Here is an 18,531-nt window from a genome sequence, read left to right on the forward strand (position 1 = left end):
TGATGCACTGGGCAAATGGAACTGAGGTATAGGCCATTAGTGTGGGTTTCTGTTTTATCTGGCCAGGAGATAGACTGTCATTTGCTGTAGCTGTGTCAAAGGTTAAAATTTCCTCTGGTGTTCTTGCTTTTGTCTCCTTAAGTAAGTTTTTAGCCTGCATTGTTTTCAGTTATAATCCCAAGATTTTACAGGAGCCCCGTTGATGGAGATAGAGGAAGTACTGTTGGCCCAGGTTTAGGTTGTGGTTGTTCTATGGGCCAGTGTTCCTGGGCGCTTCTGTTCTCACTCCACATGCCCCTGCTGAGGTTAGGCAAGGCAGCGGGTGGGGGCTGGAGTTTAGAACTCCCCCTACCTCAGGTGGGATTAAACTCCAACCCACTGAGCACTGGCAGATGTGCCTTGACCCAGGCCTTGTTAAGAACAGACTTCTCTGAGCACATTGTAGAGTGGTCACTTTTCCCTTCCACCTGCTGGAAACACGAAGATTTTTTCTGATCTTTCCCATGAAAACCTGGTAGGCCTTCTGGAAGTAAAACTCACCAAAGTCCCCAAGACTGGGCCCCGTGGAGTTTTTGACTCTCAAGCTTGTCCACACTGAGCCTCCAGCAATTTGTTACCCATGGCTTAAGTCCTCTGGTTTCGTATTTCCTCCTAGGGGTTTCTGCTCCTGCTTGGGTATGATGTGACTCTGCCTCTCTGTGATCTACCTCTCCCACTGCTTCTGTTTATCTGAAGAATGCTAATATATGTGCCAAGAAGCATACAAAGGAATGTGGAAAACTGAATAAAAAGCATAATTTTATTTAAGATGTAACTGGCAAGCTCATAAGAATTGCTCAGGAATGCCAAACAAGTACATGTATCAACAGTTGGCTCAAAGTGAGGTTGGTTTTTTACACTTATTATATTGATTTGAAGCTATTTTCCATTTTTGAACTTCCTAGGCACATGAAAATATACATATTTCCTCATCAGACAAATCTAAGACAATTGTTAGGTAAGATGACATGTGAAACTATATAAAAAACTTCTGTGACCAAGTGAAAGAACAATTAAATAATTTAAAGTGCTTTAACTTACTTTTAATATCAATAATTACATGTTCAAAAGATTATATAATTTATATTTAAGCATATCAATACCATAAAACTTCAGCTTACAGTAGGAAATACAAGAGTAAACAGCCTATATATATATATATATGTATATATATACATTATTTACACAGTTTTTAAAAAAGATTTACTTTATTTGAAAGGCACAGTTACAGAGAGAAAGATCATCCACAGGTTCACTCTCCAATGGCCACAATAGCCAGGGGGCTGGGCCAGACTGGAGCCAGGAGCATCTTCCCGGTCTCCTGTGAGGGTGCAGGGGCCCAAGGACTTGGGCCATCCTACACTGCTTTCTCAAGAGCATTAGTGGGGAGCTCAATCAGTAGTGGAGCAGCCAGAACATGAACTAATGCCTATAAGGGACGCCAGCGTCTCAGGTGGTGGCTTTACTAGCTATACCACAATGCCAGCCGCTTAAGATTTATTCATGTATTTACCTGAAAGGAGAGATGGAGAGAGATCGTCCACCCATTGGTTCACTCCCAAAATGGCCACAACAGCTGGGGCTGGGCCAGGCTGAAGTCCGGAGCAAGGAGTCTCATCCAGATCTCTCACATGGGGTCAAGGCCCAAGGACTTGGGCCATCTACCTCTGCCTTCCCAGGATCATTATCAGGGAGCTGGATGGGAAATGGAGCACCCAGAACTCGAACTGGTATCCATATGGGATACTGACATTGCAGGTGGCAGTTTAACTCATTAAGCCACAATGCTGGCCCTATTTACACAATTTTATGTACATGACTATACATTATCTAACAATCTCCAGAGAAAACACCTACAATCCAGGTGAACACACTGTGGACAGCAGTTTTCTAAAAGGAACCCAAATAAAAAGAGTCCCCCTTTTCAGCTGCACGCGGTAGAAATGTACAGGCTATGAAGGTGAAGTCCGAGGTGTTCATCGCACTGAAGGTATTTAACTTTGCTCCATGCCTGCCATGAGGGACAGCGCTAGAGACTCCACTGTGGGAAGGACAAAAACAAGGTTAAGAACAACAGGTTTTAAATGTTTTTAAATGTTCAAAGCTTTAATGAATTAAAAATGGGAAGGTATGCAAAGATGTTTTCTATTTTTAATTAAAACACTGATTAATTTTAATGTATAGCAAAGATGTTTATCTTCATTTATTACATGCAAATGGAAAAAACCACTATGCTATATTTCTATTTTAGATAATTTAAAATTTGAAAAAAAAATAACAAGCAGGTCTTTCACTACACATGTGTCCCATATGTCATAACATCTGGAGTCTGTTCACAACACAGTGCTAACCTATGGATGAAATCTACTTGCGTAACATTCACTCAATGTAAAAATAGATAAATTCATCAATATTTGCTCCAACAGTATATTTTTTTAATGTTTAGCTACTCTTAAAAAGTATACCTCAATTTGAAAACACCATAATTAGAAATGGGGATGAGATTAACCCTATATACATTCTTCAGAGGTACTGCTGTTTCTACAGGTTAAACTGTTTTCTCCTCCCCCTCATACCTCTGTCTAGTTCCCAGCCTGCGTTCTGAACTGCCAAGTCCATATTTCCTTGTGATAAGAGGCAGAACTGGGAATTTAAAAGTTGCTAAAAGAATCCTAGTCCATGTTTTGAAAAGGAATAGTTACAAAGGCTACACGTAGTGGTAAAATGCAATAGAAATCTATTCTGCCACCTGCCTTGTTTTATAATAAATGATGATTTAGAAAGCAACATAAGCAAGAGCTTTAATCTTTGTGCTTCACATTTGATATTCACTCACTCTGAAACGACCCAAAGCATGGGACAACTGCTACAGGACTGCTCAGCTTTGAAAAGGGCGAGGAATTCCAGTTCTTCAAGTGATCAAAATCAAACAATGACATAAGACTTAGATATAATCTGAAAATATTACATGATATACTCACAATGGGGAAAAGATCCTCTACAGACGGCTTTGTTTAAAATGGTTACAAGAAACATGTGGCAATTTTTAAAATCAGACTCCATTTTCTCTATAGATTCCATTCTAGGAAAGAGTAAATTTCAACTCAAGTAAGTACAGAGAGGACTAACAGGTAGGCTATGAAATATCTTTTGAGTAATTTTAAATGCACTGTAATTCTTTGACATTCCAATTCTAAAGAGTACAAAATAAAATGTCCTTTCTTAAAATAAAAATTTTCCAAGTATTGTAGAGAAAGATCATTAGACTATAAAACTGTGTAATTTCGGACAGTATTTAGTTCTGGAGCTAGGATAAGGGGATACCCCTTTTCCTGCATATGGTTCTGTATTTTTATTTTTGTAAGCATATTCTCTTTGAGAAAATACATTAAAGATACCACACCCTAAGAAATGAAATGATTTTTGAAGTCATCTTCCTACTGGAAATACCAAATATGCACAGGAGAACTGCACAATGGGCTTAATGTGCTCCCCCCAGCCTCAGCAGGCGTCCCCCCAGGCAGCCCTGCTTACACCATGAGCCCCACAACAGATCTGGGAGCAAATGTGAGACACAACATTTCAGCTGTAAATGTTTTATAAAGATAACCATATACTTTAACAGCAAACATTACTTTCTTTTTTTTTATTTGACAGGTAGAGTTATAGACAGTGAGAGGTGCACCAACAGGGAGTTGAATAGCAAGAGGAGCAGCTGGGACTAGAACCGGTGCCCATATGCGCTGCAGCGTAGGCCCCATTAAATGTCTTTAAGCAGATGGTATTGTGGCTGTTGAAAGTCATGTTTGCGGCAGCGCCGTGGCTCACTTGGTTAATCCTCCGCCTGCAGCACCGGCATCCCATATGGGCACCAGATTCTGTCCCGGTTGCTCCTCTTCCAGTCCAGCTCTCTGCTGTGGCCCAGGAGGGCGGTGGAGGATGGCCCAAGTGCTTGGACCCCTGCACCCACGTGGGAGACCAGGAAGAAGCACCTGGCTCCTGGCTTAGGATCAGCACAGCGCCGGCCGTAGCGGCCATTTTGGGGGTGAACCAACGGAAGGAAGACCTTTCTCTGTGTCTCTCCCTCTCACTGCCTGTAACTCTGCCTCTCAAATAAAATAAATAAAATCTTTAAGAAAAAAAAAGACATTTAATGATGCTTTAATATAATGTCAGTGGTCAAGCAAGTTTCAAATAGCTTCCACAATTTTTCCCATGTTTCTGCTTTAAACTTCAATCAGTGTCAGTGAACTCCCATGAACCATGATGACTGATAATGCTTCTTCAGTCTTCCTCACTCTGCTTTTCTCTTACAAGTTGTCTGTTGAAGAAACGGAAACAGCTCCGTTTCAGCAAAGTGCAGGCAGCAGTGCTAGTTCCCCCTCCACTGCCATTTAAAATCTGCCTTGCACACTTGGAGACAGCAATAGGAACAAATACATTTTGCACTTTGAGACAGAATCTGCATCTACTGTCTTAGTCTCTTCATTCAGACTACAGTACAGGTTAAGGCTCGTTCCACTGCTCACTGGACTCTCCTCACGTTGCGCGGGTGGGGCACAACAATCCAGTCTCCCAGGCAAGTGCTTTCGTTTCAGGGAAGCAGCAGAGGGTCAGCACACGGAGCTGCACATCCCGGCTGGCAACAGGATGGCACTGCCAGTAAGGAAGGGGTTCCCAGTCCTCGAGGGCGCCCTGACTTCAGGGCATTTGCTACTGTCTGTGACACATGTGAGTAACACACACGCAAAGGAAAATACACGCTATCTCTGAGAGCTCATCTGAAATGCAACTTTGGGCCAGAATCTGCCATGATGTCCAGAATTTGCTTTAAAATAACTCAGGAAGTGCAAGTGGAAGGTAGGAGGCAGACACGACACAGAACTGGTCCACAGTGGTAACTGCGGAAGTGGGGTCATGGGTATATAGGTTTATTATGCTGTCTTCTCTACTTTGTATATATCTGAAAATATCCATAATAAGAATTTAACAAGACATGTTTGTAATCTAAGAATGCTTACTTGTCCTAATTAAGACTTTTCTTGTTCTACCTTTCACTAAAAAAAAAGAAAAGAAAACTGCACCATTTGTGACACTGCCTAGTTTGGGAGAACAAATTCAACTCCTTGACTGTAAAATACAGTGGTGTGCAGTGTGTTGCCAAGATGAAGAAAGGCTTCCTGGACAAAGCCTGTTAGCAGGGAAGCGGAAATGGTCACGACACTGCCTCACGAGGCACATACTTACTGCCAAGCCCCCAGGCCCGCCTGCCAACCTTCTGCAAACATGAGAGCCAAGTTCAATACCTTCATGATGGCTTCTTTCACAAAGCTGACCTGGAGACCAAAGTCGGGCAGAAGAAAATGGGCTCTGTAACTCGGTTTCAACATTGACACCAACACTCTCATCCAGTTTAGATGTCCCAGGAAAAGCTCAGCAGTCCGGCAACTGCCTTCTATGTGTAAGGTGGGCACCAGGCCTGGAATCAAGGCCACCTATGATCAGCCCATCCACTTACTGAGTGCACAATGCAGATACTATTAGCACTGAAGTTGAACCAACAGAACAGGTTCCCACTTCCTGGGATGACCAGTTAAATCCGACAATGAAAACAGGCAAGCAATTCCAGTGGCTGTAATACTATTCAAATATGCGTTCACACTAAGCTGCATGCACTAAGACTCCAGTTTTCCAACTGAATCCAAGTGTAGTGTGGCACTTACTCTTGTTTCTCTTAGATAGAATTTCCAGTAGTAGGGCACACATACCTAACCTCATGTGACCTGGTCCTTCCTTAAAGGACTTGCTGCGGGACAGAAGCATCGCAATGGTAGAATTCCAAGGCAGACATACATACAGACAGACAGACATGCAGACATACAGACATGCGGACAGACATACAGACATGCGGACAGACATACAGACAGACATGCACTTGCTCAGCTTCCCTCTGTGGCAGTGGCCATGCTTGCAGGGACAACTCACGTACCTTTTCTCTCAGCAGACATCGATCGTGGATAGTTGACAGATATCTATAGTGAATTTTAATCAACTGATCTAAATCCTTGGCTTCCTCAACTTGATGTTGAAACTCCAGCCCTGTGCTATGAAGAATCTTGGAAGAGAAAAGATGAAAAGGTTAATCAGCAGACTTCTTCAAAGACTTGTGTGATATACACCAACTTTTATTTTTTTTTCTTTTTAAGATTTATTTCAAAGGCAGAGTTAGAGAGAGAGAGAGACAGAGAAAGAGACAGATCTTCCATTTGCTGGGCTGGTTAACTCCCCAAATAGCCACAACAGCCAACACTGGGCCAGGCCTAAGCCAGGAACTTCTTCCAGATCACCCACATGGGAGCAGAGACCCATGCACATGGGCCATCCTGTGCTCTTTCCCAGGCAGATTAGCAGGGAGCTGGCTTCAAAGTAGGGCAGCCAAGTCTTGAACCGGCACCCATACGGGATGCTGGCATTGCAGGCGGTAGCTTTACCTGGTACACAATGCTAGCCCCTTTACCAGTCTTCGTCACTCTTCTCAAATTCCTCCTTCAGTAATACCACACCTAAGGTGGGTGTTGTGGTATACTGGGTTCAGCCACCACTTGGGACACCTGCATCACATATTGGAGTGCCTGGTTTGAGTTCCAGCTACTCTGCACTTTTTTTTTTTTTTTTTTTTAAGATTTTCATTTTATTTACTTGGAAGGCAGTTACAGAGAGAAATCTTCCACCTTCTGGTTCATTCCCCAAATGGCTGAAATGACCAGGGCTTGGTCAGATCAAAGCCACGAGCCAGCAGCTTCATCCAGATCTCCCATGCGGGTGCAGGGGCACAAGGACTTGGGCCATCTTCTGCTGCTAAGGGAAACCGGCAGGGCGTTTGATAGGAAGTGGAGCAGCTGGGACTTGAACTGGCACTAATACGGTATACAGGCGGTAGCTTACCTCACTATGCCTAGGCCGCAACGGTGTCCCTATTTTGCACTTGTGACCCAGTTTCTGGCTAGTGTACCTGGGAGCCAGCAGACGATGGCCCAAGTACTTGGGTTCCCATCACTTACGTGGGGAGAGCCAGACTGAGTTTCTGGCTCCTGGATTTGGCCTGATGTAGACTTGGCTGTTGTAGGCATTTGGGGAATGAACCGGCAGATGGATGATACCTCTCTCTCTCTCTCAAATAAATAAATAAAACCTAAAAAAAAAAAAAAAAAGCATCATATTTGTAAAGTTTCATAAAGTACCCTTCTTTAAAGGCTGATTGGACACCTTGGCATTTTGATGCTAAGACAATGACAGGTAAGTCTTGTGGGTAACCCCTTCCACAGTGAATAAACATCAAACTTTTGACTAACAGACTTCCTGGCAGCAGGGGCAAGTTCGTCAAACTTCACAGAAAACGTACTGCTCTAAAGAATCATCAGGCAGACTTGTATCTGCACCAGCATCCTATCTGGGAGTGCTGAATCGAGCCCCAGCTGCTGCTTTCAATCCAGCTTCCTGCTAATGCACCTAGGAAGACAGTGGAGGATGGCTCAAGAACTTGGACCCCTGCCACCCACACGGGAGACCAGGATGAAGTTCCTGGCCCCTGGCTTCAGCCTGGCTCAGACACGGTTGTTGCAGCCATCTAGGAAGTGAACTTGTAGATGGACGATCTCTGTCTCTCTTTCAAATAAATAAATAAATCTTTTTTTTTAAGTTCATGGAAAAAAAATATCAGGTAAATTTGTTGTAAATGGAAATGTTACTTTTATAATGAATTTATATGTTGTAGTAAACTTCACTTTTATACAGAATATTGGTCTTTAAGAGCATAGATATACTTCACATTGAAAATAAACTAAGAAAAAAGTTAAACTCCCACCATTTACTTTTAATAATTAGGGGCGTAAGGCCAGCCCCCAGAAGCCAGCAACGTAATTACTGAGAGCACACAATCCCTTTCCCACATCCCTCACAGCCACACCACGGTTCCCAAGGGTCACTTCATTTTAACGACAGGATTTAAAATTTAAAGCTCTGGGGCCGGCGCTGCAGTGCTGCTGGTTAACACATCTCATATGGGCGCTGGTTCTAGTCCCGGCTGCTCCACTTCCTACCCAGCTCTCTGCCACGGCCTGGGAAAACAGTACAAGATGACCCAAGTCCTTGGGCCCCTGCTCCTGTGTGGGAGACCTGGAAGAAGCCCCTGGTTCCTGGTTTCAGACTGGTGCAGCTCTGACCATTACGGCCAATTAGGGAGCGAACCAGCAGATGGAAGACTCACTCTCTCTCTGTGTAACTCCTTCAAATAAATAAATAAAGCTTTAAAAAATAATTTAAAGCCAGAATGGGGTTGTATCTATGAAATAATGAAATCTATTCTCTTAATAAAAATTTAAAAATAAATAAATAAAACCAGAATGGGAATAGATGAAGTTTTTTAAAAGTAATTTTAAAGCCAAATGAGAGCTTTCCTGTAACAGCACTTCTGTTTTTCCTCCCCGAGAACTTCCTCTGGAAACGGTTGTTAAGATGTGTAAGACCAGCAGTTTCATTTACTTCACAGTAAGTTACTTCTTGTTTTTTAAGGGAAAAAAAAAAAAAAGACACATCTGGCTGCATCTTCTTCCTTACATACCCACTAGCCTGAGGGTTTTGGCTGTGACTAAACACGGAGGCCATTTTCCAGGGACAGCAGGCTCTAGGAGGAAATTGAGGATCATGGATGTTTCAAAAGAGAGCTCAGGGTGTGCCTGTCCCAGTGGGTTGTGGACAGCAGGGACCCCAGGTTCTGAACACACATGCTCTGGGATGTTGAAGACATTTCTGAGTGGGTGTCGTGGCATCTGCATCCCGTATCAGAATGCTGGTTCAAGTCTTAGCACCTCGGCTTTAATCCAGCTTCCTGCTAATGCATCCTGGGAGGCAGCGGATAACGGCCTATGCTCTCAAGTCCCTGCCACTCACGTGTAGACCCAGATGGAAGGCCTGGCTTCTGGTTTCAGCCTGGCCCAGGCCTGGCTGTTGCAGGCATTTGGAGAACGAACCAGTGCACAGAAGCTCTTTCTCCTTTTCCCCCTTGGCCTGTTGCTCTGCCTTTCAATCATTTCTCCCCGATAGGATGTTTTATGATTAAAAAAACAAACAACAAAAAACTTTTAAACATTCTCATCTTGGGGCCAGCATTGTGGCACAGTGGGTAAAGGCACTGCCTGCAATGCAGGCATTCCTTACGGGCACCAATTTGTGTCCTGGCTACTCTACTTCCAATCTAACTTCCCTTTTATGGCCTGAGAAAGCAGCAGAAGATAACCCAAGTACTTGGGCCCCTGTGGCCATATGGGGAGTAAACCACTGTTACTATTTCAAATAAATACACAAATCTTAAAAAAAAAAAAGTTCTCATCTTGAGCATTCTTTTTTTTTTTAAAAAAAGATTTTATTTATTTATTTGAGAGGTAGAATTATAAACAGTGAGAGGGAGAGACAGAGAGAAAGGTCTTCCCTCTGTTGGTTTACTCCCCAGATGGTTGCAACAGCCAGAGCTGAGCCAATCTGAAGCCAGGAGCCAGGTGCTTCCTCCAGGTCTCCCATGCAGGTGCAGGGGCCCAAGGACTTGGGCCATCCTCTACTGTCTTCCCAGGCCATAGCAGAGAGCTGGATCAGAAGAGGGGCAACCGGGACTAGAACCGGCGCCCAAATGGGATGCTGGCGCCACAAGTGGAGGATTAACCTACTGTGCCATGGCGCTAGCCCCTTGAGCATTCTTGTTAAAAAACCATATTTATATATTTGGAAGGCAGCCGAGAGACAGAGAGAGAGAAAAAGACAAAACACAGAAAGATCTTCCTTTTGCTGGTTCACCCCCAAGTGCCTGTACTTGCTGGAGTCAGGCAGGCCACAGTCAAGAGCATGGGGCTCAATGCGGGTCTCCCACACTGAGGGCAGAGACTCAAGCACTCGAGTCATTACCTGCTGGCTCCCTGGAACACACGTGTTAGCAGGAAGCTGGAACTGGGAGTGGAGTCGGACTCAAATCCAGGCACTCTGATATGGGATGAGGGCATCCCAAGTAGCGTCTTAATCTCTGTGCCAAATACCAGATCTTCTACGTCCCATCTCCACCATCTACATGAATCTATGAGTTCCTGTGCACTTATTTTTTTTTTTTCTCTTTTTCTTTTTCTTTTTTGACAGGCAGAGTGAACAGTGAGACAGAGAGACAGAGAGAAAGGTCTTCCTTTGCCGTTGGTTCACCCTCCAATGGCCGCCACGGCCGGCGCACCGCGCTGATCCAATGGCAGGAGCCAGGTGCTTCTCCTGTCTCCCATGGGGTGCAGGGCCCAAGCACTTGGGTCATCCTCCACTGCACTCCCTGGCCACAGCAGAGAGCTGGCCTGGAGGAGGGGCAACCGGGACAGAAACCGGCGCCCCGACCGGGACTAGAACCTCGTGTGCCGGCGCCGCAAGGCAGAGGATTAGCCTAGTGAGCCACGGCGCCAGCCCCTGTGCACTTCTATAAATGCAAAAAGTACTTTGCTATGAACAACTGTTGGATACAGAACTGAGGTAGAGGCAGACACAAACCCTGGTCATGATGTAGTTGTGTAAGCTGTTCACAAAATGCATAAGCTTCACTCTCAGGAGGAACATGCGGTGGATCTGCTGCCTCACTGGCGGCTCCTTCTGCGGTCCAAACGGTGCAGCTGTGTCTTGTTCACCCAGAAGGCCTTCCTGGAGCGGCGGTTTTTGAGCAGCACTAGCCAACTCTGTAGGAGATTGAAAAAAGTGGTAGAGAGAGCACGGCCTCGAGCCCGGCTGCCTGCTGCACATGGTGGGAATTCTGGGGGCCAGGCTTTGGCACTACGTCAAGGACTGACCTCAGCGCCTTGGGAAAAGGGAGCATGAAGGACCCATGTCACCTTTGGAATCACTCTCGTGAAAAATATGAGTCAGGAGTTCTATACACTTACTATATTTTTTGAATAACCTAAGTGTTTATTCTGGCTGAATTCTCACTCAAAGCACTGTATTTCAGATTATCCATAAAACATTCCAATATTCCATTCAGATATCAGGTGTTTGCTATAAATTTTGGTATTTGTGTACACATAAAAAATGGTCAAAGACCACCAATCTCTTTTTTTCAGGGCTAAGATTAAATTGCAATTTATCTGTTGAAAACAAATCTTACCACCAAATAGTAAAACATCCAGACTATATTTTGCCCACTTTATTTGCAATAGGAGCAGGAACACCTGATTATAAATTTTTTGACATTCCAAACTTATAACAATGTCCACAGGCCAAGGAACCTATGAAAACAAAACCAGAAAATTAGAAGAGAAAGTAATCCACCATTGTCTGCTTTAGAATAGAAAACAGCATCTGTAAAAGAATTTCAGCACACACCTTGTAGCTCAGGGTCAAACCATCTAAGATATGAACAGGGAGCTTCTTCTTCGTGGTGTCAACGTTTTCAAAAGATATAGACAGACTAAATAAAGAAATTTCAATTTTAGTTTATGATGGCACTATGCTTATATAAAACAGCCTTTTAAAAACAATTAGCTTTTTAACATTTATTTACATAATATTCCAAAAGTATTCTGGATTTCAAAGAATGCTAATTTGTTAACTAAGGTTATGTTTTCTAGCATCTATTTCAGAACAGACATTTGACTTTCAAAATAAGGAAAAATGGCAAAAATTTCAGACAATGGGTTTAGCTATAGAAGACATACTAACAAAGGCAATTCTTAATAAAAAAAAAAAAAGGCAAAGACAGAGAAGAAATAGCAGTAATAGGCTGGGAGCTTAATTCTGATAAAATCAAAGAGGCTCAGCAGACAGAGCCTTCTGCTCGCGTTTGAGGAGGCAGGAGGGAGCCATGCATGTGGTACGTGCAGCAGCTGCCAGAGTCAGACCCAGGTGAGCACAGGGTGTGTGTGTGGGGTGCTGCATCTGTGGCACAAGTGGCACACTTTGTTTTCCCCCATGCATTCCTGAAGCAAGTCTGAATATGATTCTCAAAAGGAGAGTACCTAACACAGCACATGGGGTGTCCATGCACCAGGCACTACTGAGGCACTACTCACGTAATCCTCAAAAAAGCCTCATGGGTGTTACCAAGGGGATTGACTCCCATGGTCATAGAGGTATTAAGAGATGGTGCTGGGGAGCATTCTCCAGGGAGACTTAGCACCAAAGATGTGTGGGAGCTAAGAGAGAAGCACAGACTCCAAGCACACGGTGGGGCCTATAGACCCCAAGAGGCTGGGTGGTTCCATCTGATGGTCTTTTGTTTTGTAGGTGAGGCGCTTGGGTACTCACTGTCTCAACTTTCTAATATATAAAATAATATTAGCAGACCTCAGAGGGCTAGTGTCAAGATTAAGAAGGATAATAAATGTAAAGATTCAGATATTTCCTGGCACATGGTTAATTTTATACTGTTTTAATAAAAAGGCATCTCCTTAATTTTACCGTGAACTATCTTCAGGATAACGTTGTCCTACTGCTTCCTGGAGCTGAACATTAAGAAAAGACACATTCTGCCAGGTTTCCTTTTCTCGTATTTTATCAAAAATCGACGTGTAAAAGTCATACATGGTATCTCCACCTTCCATTAAGAAAAAATTTCTCATAGCCTGTAGGTATTCCACCAGCCTGGATGGAGAGAAGTGACAAAGATGTTTTCAATTCATAAGGCAGGATTCTCCATCAACACCAGGTTTTGTACACTGTCAGTTTTAGTGAAACAAGTGTCTATTCTATATTTATTTATTTATTTTTGACAGGCCGAGTTAGACAGTGAGATAGAGAGAAAGGTCTTCCTTTTCCATTGGTTCACCCCCCAAATGGCTGCCACGGCCGGCGTGCTGCGCCGATCCAAAGCCAGGAGCCAGGTGCTTCCGCCTGGTCTCCCACGCGGGTGCAGGGCCCAAGCAATTGGGCCATCCTCCACTGCCTTCTCGGGCCACAGCAGAGAGCTGAACTGGAAGAGGAGCAACCGGGACAGAATCCGGTGCCCCAACCAGACTAGAACCCGGGGTGTCGGAGCCACAGGTGGAGGATTAGCCAAGTGAGCCGTGGCACCGGCCATATATTTATTAAAATTAGAAATACTAACATCTCTTAAAGATCTCTTTAAATAATATGCTATTCTTTAATAAACACAAATGTTATCTTTCCAAAATATAAAAATTTGACCAAGTCACAAAAACATAACAAAAAAATCAATTCAAATCTCACCATCCACAGTGGATTTCAATTATTAAATATCTGAGGGGCTGGCGCTGTGGTGCAGTGGGCTAAAGCCCTGGCTTGAAGCGCCAGCATCCCACATGGGCACTCATGTTTGGGCCCCTGCAGCCACATGGGAGACCCGAAGAAGCTCCTGGCTCCTGGCTTCAGATCGGCTCAGCTCCGGCTGTTGTGGCCATGTGGGGAGTGAACCAGGGGATGGAGGACCTCTCTCTGTGACTCTTTCAAATAAATAAAAATAAATCTTTAAAAACATTTTTTTGAGTTTTTCTTTTCCAGAATATTTTTCTAGGTATGTAAAAAAATCCATTTCTTACCACATATTATATCCTACCTAAGTTTTAAGGACTTTTTTTAAGGACTTAAAATTCTATACAAACATAATTTTTGTGAACTTTATAAAGCTCCTGCATAGCATACATGTGCCATCCTGTAAAGAATGAGTCTCTTAGTAACTGCAGAGTTTTCAGTCTCACAGCAAACTCTGTGATGGATTTCTCTTTTTTTTTTTAAGATTTATTTATTTATTTGAAAGAGTTACACAGAGAGAAGGAGAGGCAGAGAGAAAGAGAGAGAGAGAGAAAGAGAGAGAAAGTCTTCCATCTGCTGGTTCATTCCCCAGTTGGCTGCTTCTTCTGGGTCTCCCACGTGGGTGCAGGAGCCCAAGCACTTGGGCCATCTTCTACTGCTTTCCCAGGTCATAGCAGAGAGCTGGATCAGAAGTGAAGCAGACTAGACTTGAACCGGAGCCCATATGCGATGCCAGCACTGCAGGCGGTGGCTTTACTCGCTACGCCACAGCAACAGCCCCAGTGGATTTCTTTTTAAAAGAATTATTTATTTATTTGAAAGGCAGAGTTACACAAAGAGACAGAAAGAAAGATTTTTCCATCTGCTGGTTCTCTCCTTAAATAGCTGCAACAGCTAGGGCTAGGCCAGACTGAAGCCAGGGGCCAGGAGCTTCTTGCAGGTCTCACACATAGCTGGCAGGGGCCCAAACACTTGGGCCATCTTCCACTGCTTTTGCAGGCAATTAGCAGTAAGCTAGATGAGAAGTGGAACAGCTGGGACAGGAACTGTTGCCTATATGGGATGCCAGTGTCACAGGAGGTAGCTTAAACCACTATGCCACAACACCAGTCCTAAAACTAAACAAATAATTACATTTTTAAACACACCTAAGATATTGGTGGGGCCAGTGTTGTGGTGTAGTGAGTAGAGCTGCTGCCTGCAACACCAGCATCCCAGGAGTGACGGTCCCTGTCTGGCTGCTCCACTTCCAATCCAGCTCCCTGCAAGTGGCCTGGGAAAAGCAGCAGAGAATGGCCCATGTACTTGGGGCCCTGCCATCCTCATGGGAGACCCAGATGAAGTTCCTGGCTTTGGCCTGGACTACCCAGCTATTGTAGCCATCTCAGGGAGTGAACCAGATCTCTCTCTCTCTCTCTTTCTGTAACTCTGACATTCAAATAAACAAATAAATCTTGAAAAAAAAAAAAAAAAAAAAGACAATATTGGTGGTTAATTAATCCTTCTGAAAGAACACTGTTGAGGCCAGCATTGTGGCGTAATTGCTTAAGCCACCCGCCTGCAAAGCGGACATCCCAAATGGGTGTTGGCTCAAGTCCTGGCTTCTCCACTCCTGGTGCACATTCCTGCTAATGGCCTGGGAAGGCATCAGAAGAAGCAGCTGCTTTAAAATAAATAAAATAAATCTTAAAAAAATTGTTTACTTTAGATCTGTTTCTGACTAATAAAAATTAACTTGAAACATAGTTTTTAAAATAATTTCAACTGGCCGGCGCCGCGGCAACAGGCTAATCCTCCACCTAGCGGCGCCAGCACACCGGGTTCTAGTCCCGGTCGGGGCGCTGGATTCTGTCCCGGTTGCTCTTCTTCCAGGCCAGCTCTCTGCTGTGGCCCGGGAGCGCAGTGGAGGATGACCCAAGCACTTGGGCCCTGCACCCCATGGGAGACCAGGAGAGGCACCTGGCTCCTGCCTTCGGATCAGCGTGGTGCGCCGGCTGCAGCGCACCGGCCGCGGCAGCCATTGGAGGGTGAACCAACGGCAAAGGAAGACCTTTCTCTCTGTCTCTCTCTCTCACTGTTCACTCTGCCTGTCAAAAAAAAAAAAAAAAAAAAAAAAAATTCAACTGTTCTTTAAGTATAGTCAACGATGAGTACTTCTAAGACTCAGTTACTTCTTTTCACCTGTAATCTTTCTTAAGAGTTTGCATGAGAGTCCCACAGCAGTCCAGATACTGCTTATCAATGTGAGGATAGAGGCACGATCTCAGTGTCAACTCGAAGGTCTGGCAGGTCACAGATTCCGATGATCTATCGACACATACGTCACCACCAGAAAACTTCTCATGAAAGTCGCTCTGCTCCAAATACAACCTTCAAGATAAAAATGTGAGTTATTTTTGATGAGCTGTTATCAACGGAATTCTCTTAAAACATCAGCATTCCATTTTTCCAATTAATTTTAAAATGAACAATTTAAAGAGAAAATCTTCCTCTCCAAAACAGCCTATCAGAGAACCGCTCTCAGAGTTGCTGATGCCTTTAGGATCTGCTAGCTGTTAGGGTGGTCTGCACATCGTGAATGCTGGCTGCGGGATATTACGGCACTGCATGGGCAGTAACAGCTTATCACTGGGCTAAGTGCAGGAAACCTCCCAAGCCCATGTCCCGACTCTTGCATGTCTGATGCCTGCCCATGACCCAGACTTCAGGATTTCTGGGTGAGCCTGGGGGCACAGAGATGACAGCAGAGCCAAGTTTGAGGACTACTACAGATAATCAGGAGGCCAAATTATGCATCCGAAATAAGTGAGCACAACTTGTATTCAATTCATTAGAAATTACAGCCACAATTTTTTTTGAGATTTTTTTAAGGTTGGGCAGCCCTACCTGGCAGAAATTAACAGTTACCAGACAGTGCACAGATTCTGCCATTTCAATCACTGAAAATCTTGCAGGTGATCACCTTGCAAAGTTAATGGCCAGGAGTGGATCATGAGCATCGTCCAGTTCAAGATGCCTTTCCGCAATGGACTGCATCTTAATGAGGTTCTCTTTGGTGGCCTGTTGCTCAGTGAGCACCTGTGCAGTGGAATCTTCTCCGTGCCGAAGGCGTGACTGCACTGACTCCAGGAAGAGGGTGTACAAGCTTTTCCTTTCTGCATCTGGACATAAAGAAACATGTAAGGTGAATGACGCTCAGTGAATACTACCAGGGCATAGTAAGTAATGCTATCTGAATACAGCCTGGTATTTTATTTTTGGTCTATGAAGGTCTATTCCTGTTTCTTTAGTTTTTACCTTATGTTACAGCAAAATTCAACCTTTTTATATCCTCTATTAGACAATTGCAAAGTTCCTGTTAAAAATCACAACGCATAAGCTAATTTTTGTCTAAATAGAGTTAACACCTCAAGCAGAACACCTGAAGTTACCACCTCACTACAGAACACTACGTTAGCACTACTCAGAGCCACATTTTACTAGAAACAGCATTTTAGCACTGAAGATGCTGGGCTCATTACAGTTCATAATTCAGTCAAAAAAGAACTATTCCACAGAATGAGAATATTTAAAGCAGATGTAATAATATGGAACAATTACTACCTATAGCCAAGCAAATAAGGTCACATCTACAGCATTTAGGGGTTTTGAGTTAATGAAACTTTAAATATATTACTTAAATTACATAAAAAAGAAATTACACTAAGATTTTCCCAGAATCTGTGATCAAGTCTGAACTGCATGTAGGCAAATTCCTGTCCGCCAGAGTTCATGGTCAAGAGCCAGACGCCGCACGCAGTAAGAATGGCAGAGAACGTTTCTATAAAGGAGCAGTCCGAAGGGATCAAAGTGAGGAACATGCATGTGGGGCTCCCTGCCACTGCCTTTCCAAACAGGACAGTAAGTGTCAAATGAAACAGGCTTCTTGTCCCAGCTAGAAGCAACGTGATCACTAATTCAATCATGGTAATAATTTTCATTAAAACAAAAGCTTGATGATTTTCCAATTACAGAATAATTAGGTTTCATGGGTTGACAGAAGTGAATTGGAAGCAGCTAGTCCCGCTCTAAAGGAGACACAAAAAGGGACTGGTGGGATTAGCACCTGGACTACTGGTGAAGCTGCCGGTTCTGGTGTCAGTTAAAACACTCACATCCCACAGTGGAGTATACAGGTTCAATTCCCCACTCTGGCTCCAGTAACTGGCATTCTGCCACCCACACGGGACAAGACCCTGACTAGTTCACAGCTCCTGGCTTCAGCCTGACCAGCCCAGTTGTTATGATCACCTGGGTAGCAAACCAGCAGAGGGGAGCCCTGTCTGTCTCTGTCTCTGAAACAATAAGATAAATATACAAACGCAATGTTTAGGGAAGGAAGGAACGGGCTACCTCTGGCCGCTGCCTGGCCTGGGGTGCTCTGCACGCACCTCAGGTTCTTCAGCAGCTGCATGGACTTGCCGGCCATTATGATCTGCTTCAGCACGGGCTTGAGGAAGGACACCATGGTGTGCTGCCTGCTGGACGGCCCCTGATCGCTGCCGGAACTGGCACTGGCGTTGTCACTCATTTTCTCTTCATTTTCTGTCTTTTCCGACACGCTATATAGCGTGTACGTTGCATACCAGAAGTCTCTGTGATTTACTGGAACGTTTTTGTTTCTGTAGATTCAGAAGAATTTTAAACTTTCAACTTGTCTTTCTAAAATAACAATATAATCTTATAGCTTGTGCATGTTGACTATACATCCCAAAACACAGTAATAGCACTTTTTAGTAAAATGAAACAATCTTTAGGCAGAGTCCAGCAGGTTTCATCTGACCCCAGTTTAACGAAGTGAAGCAGGGGCCGGTGCTGTGGTATAGCAGGTAGAGCCGCCACTGGCAGTGCTGGCATCCCATATGCACCATATGCACTGGTTCGAGTCCCAGCTGCTCCACTTCTGATCCAGCTCTCTGCTTTGGCCTGGGAAAGCTGTAGAAGATGGCCCAAGTCATTGGGCCGCTGCACCTCCGTGGGAGACCTAGAGGAGGCTCCTGGCTCCTGGTTTCAGATTGGTGCAGCTCTGGCTGTTGCAGTCAACTGGGGAGTAAACCAGTAGATGGAAGACCTCTCTCTCTCTCTGCCTCTCTGTAACTATGCATTTCAAATAAATAAATAAATCTTAAAAAAAAAAAAAGTGAAGCAAATGAACACTCTGAAAGGTATAGGTAA

The 18,531-nt window shown here is 44.2% G+C and overlaps 1 protein-coding gene across 3 annotated transcripts in view; it reads right to left on the reverse strand.

Annotated features, from left to right (window-relative positions):
* Positions 1-771: 771 nt before the first annotated feature.
* Positions 772-18,531, reverse strand: part of TUBGCP5 (tubulin gamma complex component 5) — a 43,129-nt gene continuing 25,369 nt past the window's right edge. For 2 of the 3 annotated variants that reach the window (XM_008269727.4, XM_070053560.1), the window contains 11 exons: positions 17,710-17,978; positions 16,280-16,478; positions 15,499-15,687; positions 12,508-12,690; positions 11,434-11,518; positions 11,216-11,336; positions 10,609-10,790; positions 6,029-6,154; positions 5,287-5,375; positions 3,021-3,121; positions 772-2,080 (listed from right to left, as the gene is read on the reverse strand). In XM_008269727.4, coding sequence (XP_008267949.2) covers positions 2,034-2,080; positions 3,021-3,121; positions 5,287-5,375; positions 6,029-6,154; positions 10,609-10,790; positions 11,216-11,336; positions 11,434-11,518; positions 12,508-12,690; positions 15,499-15,687; positions 16,280-16,478; positions 17,710-17,978 — 1,591 coding nt within the window. In that variant the 3' untranslated portion in view covers positions 772-2,033. Of the gene's footprint in view, positions 2,081-3,020; positions 3,122-5,286; positions 5,376-6,028; positions 6,155-7,100; positions 7,232-10,608; positions 10,791-11,215; positions 11,337-11,433; positions 11,519-12,507; positions 12,691-15,498; positions 15,688-16,279; positions 16,479-17,709; positions 17,979-18,531 lie in introns of all 3 variants that reach the window. The other variant, XR_011380680.1, reaches the window with a different exon arrangement.

This window comes from Oryctolagus cuniculus, chromosome 12, assembly GCF_964237555.1.
Source record: "Oryctolagus cuniculus chromosome 12, mOryCun1.1, whole genome shotgun sequence".
NCBI classification, from domain to species: Eukaryota; Metazoa; Chordata; class Mammalia; order Lagomorpha; family Leporidae; genus Oryctolagus; species Oryctolagus cuniculus.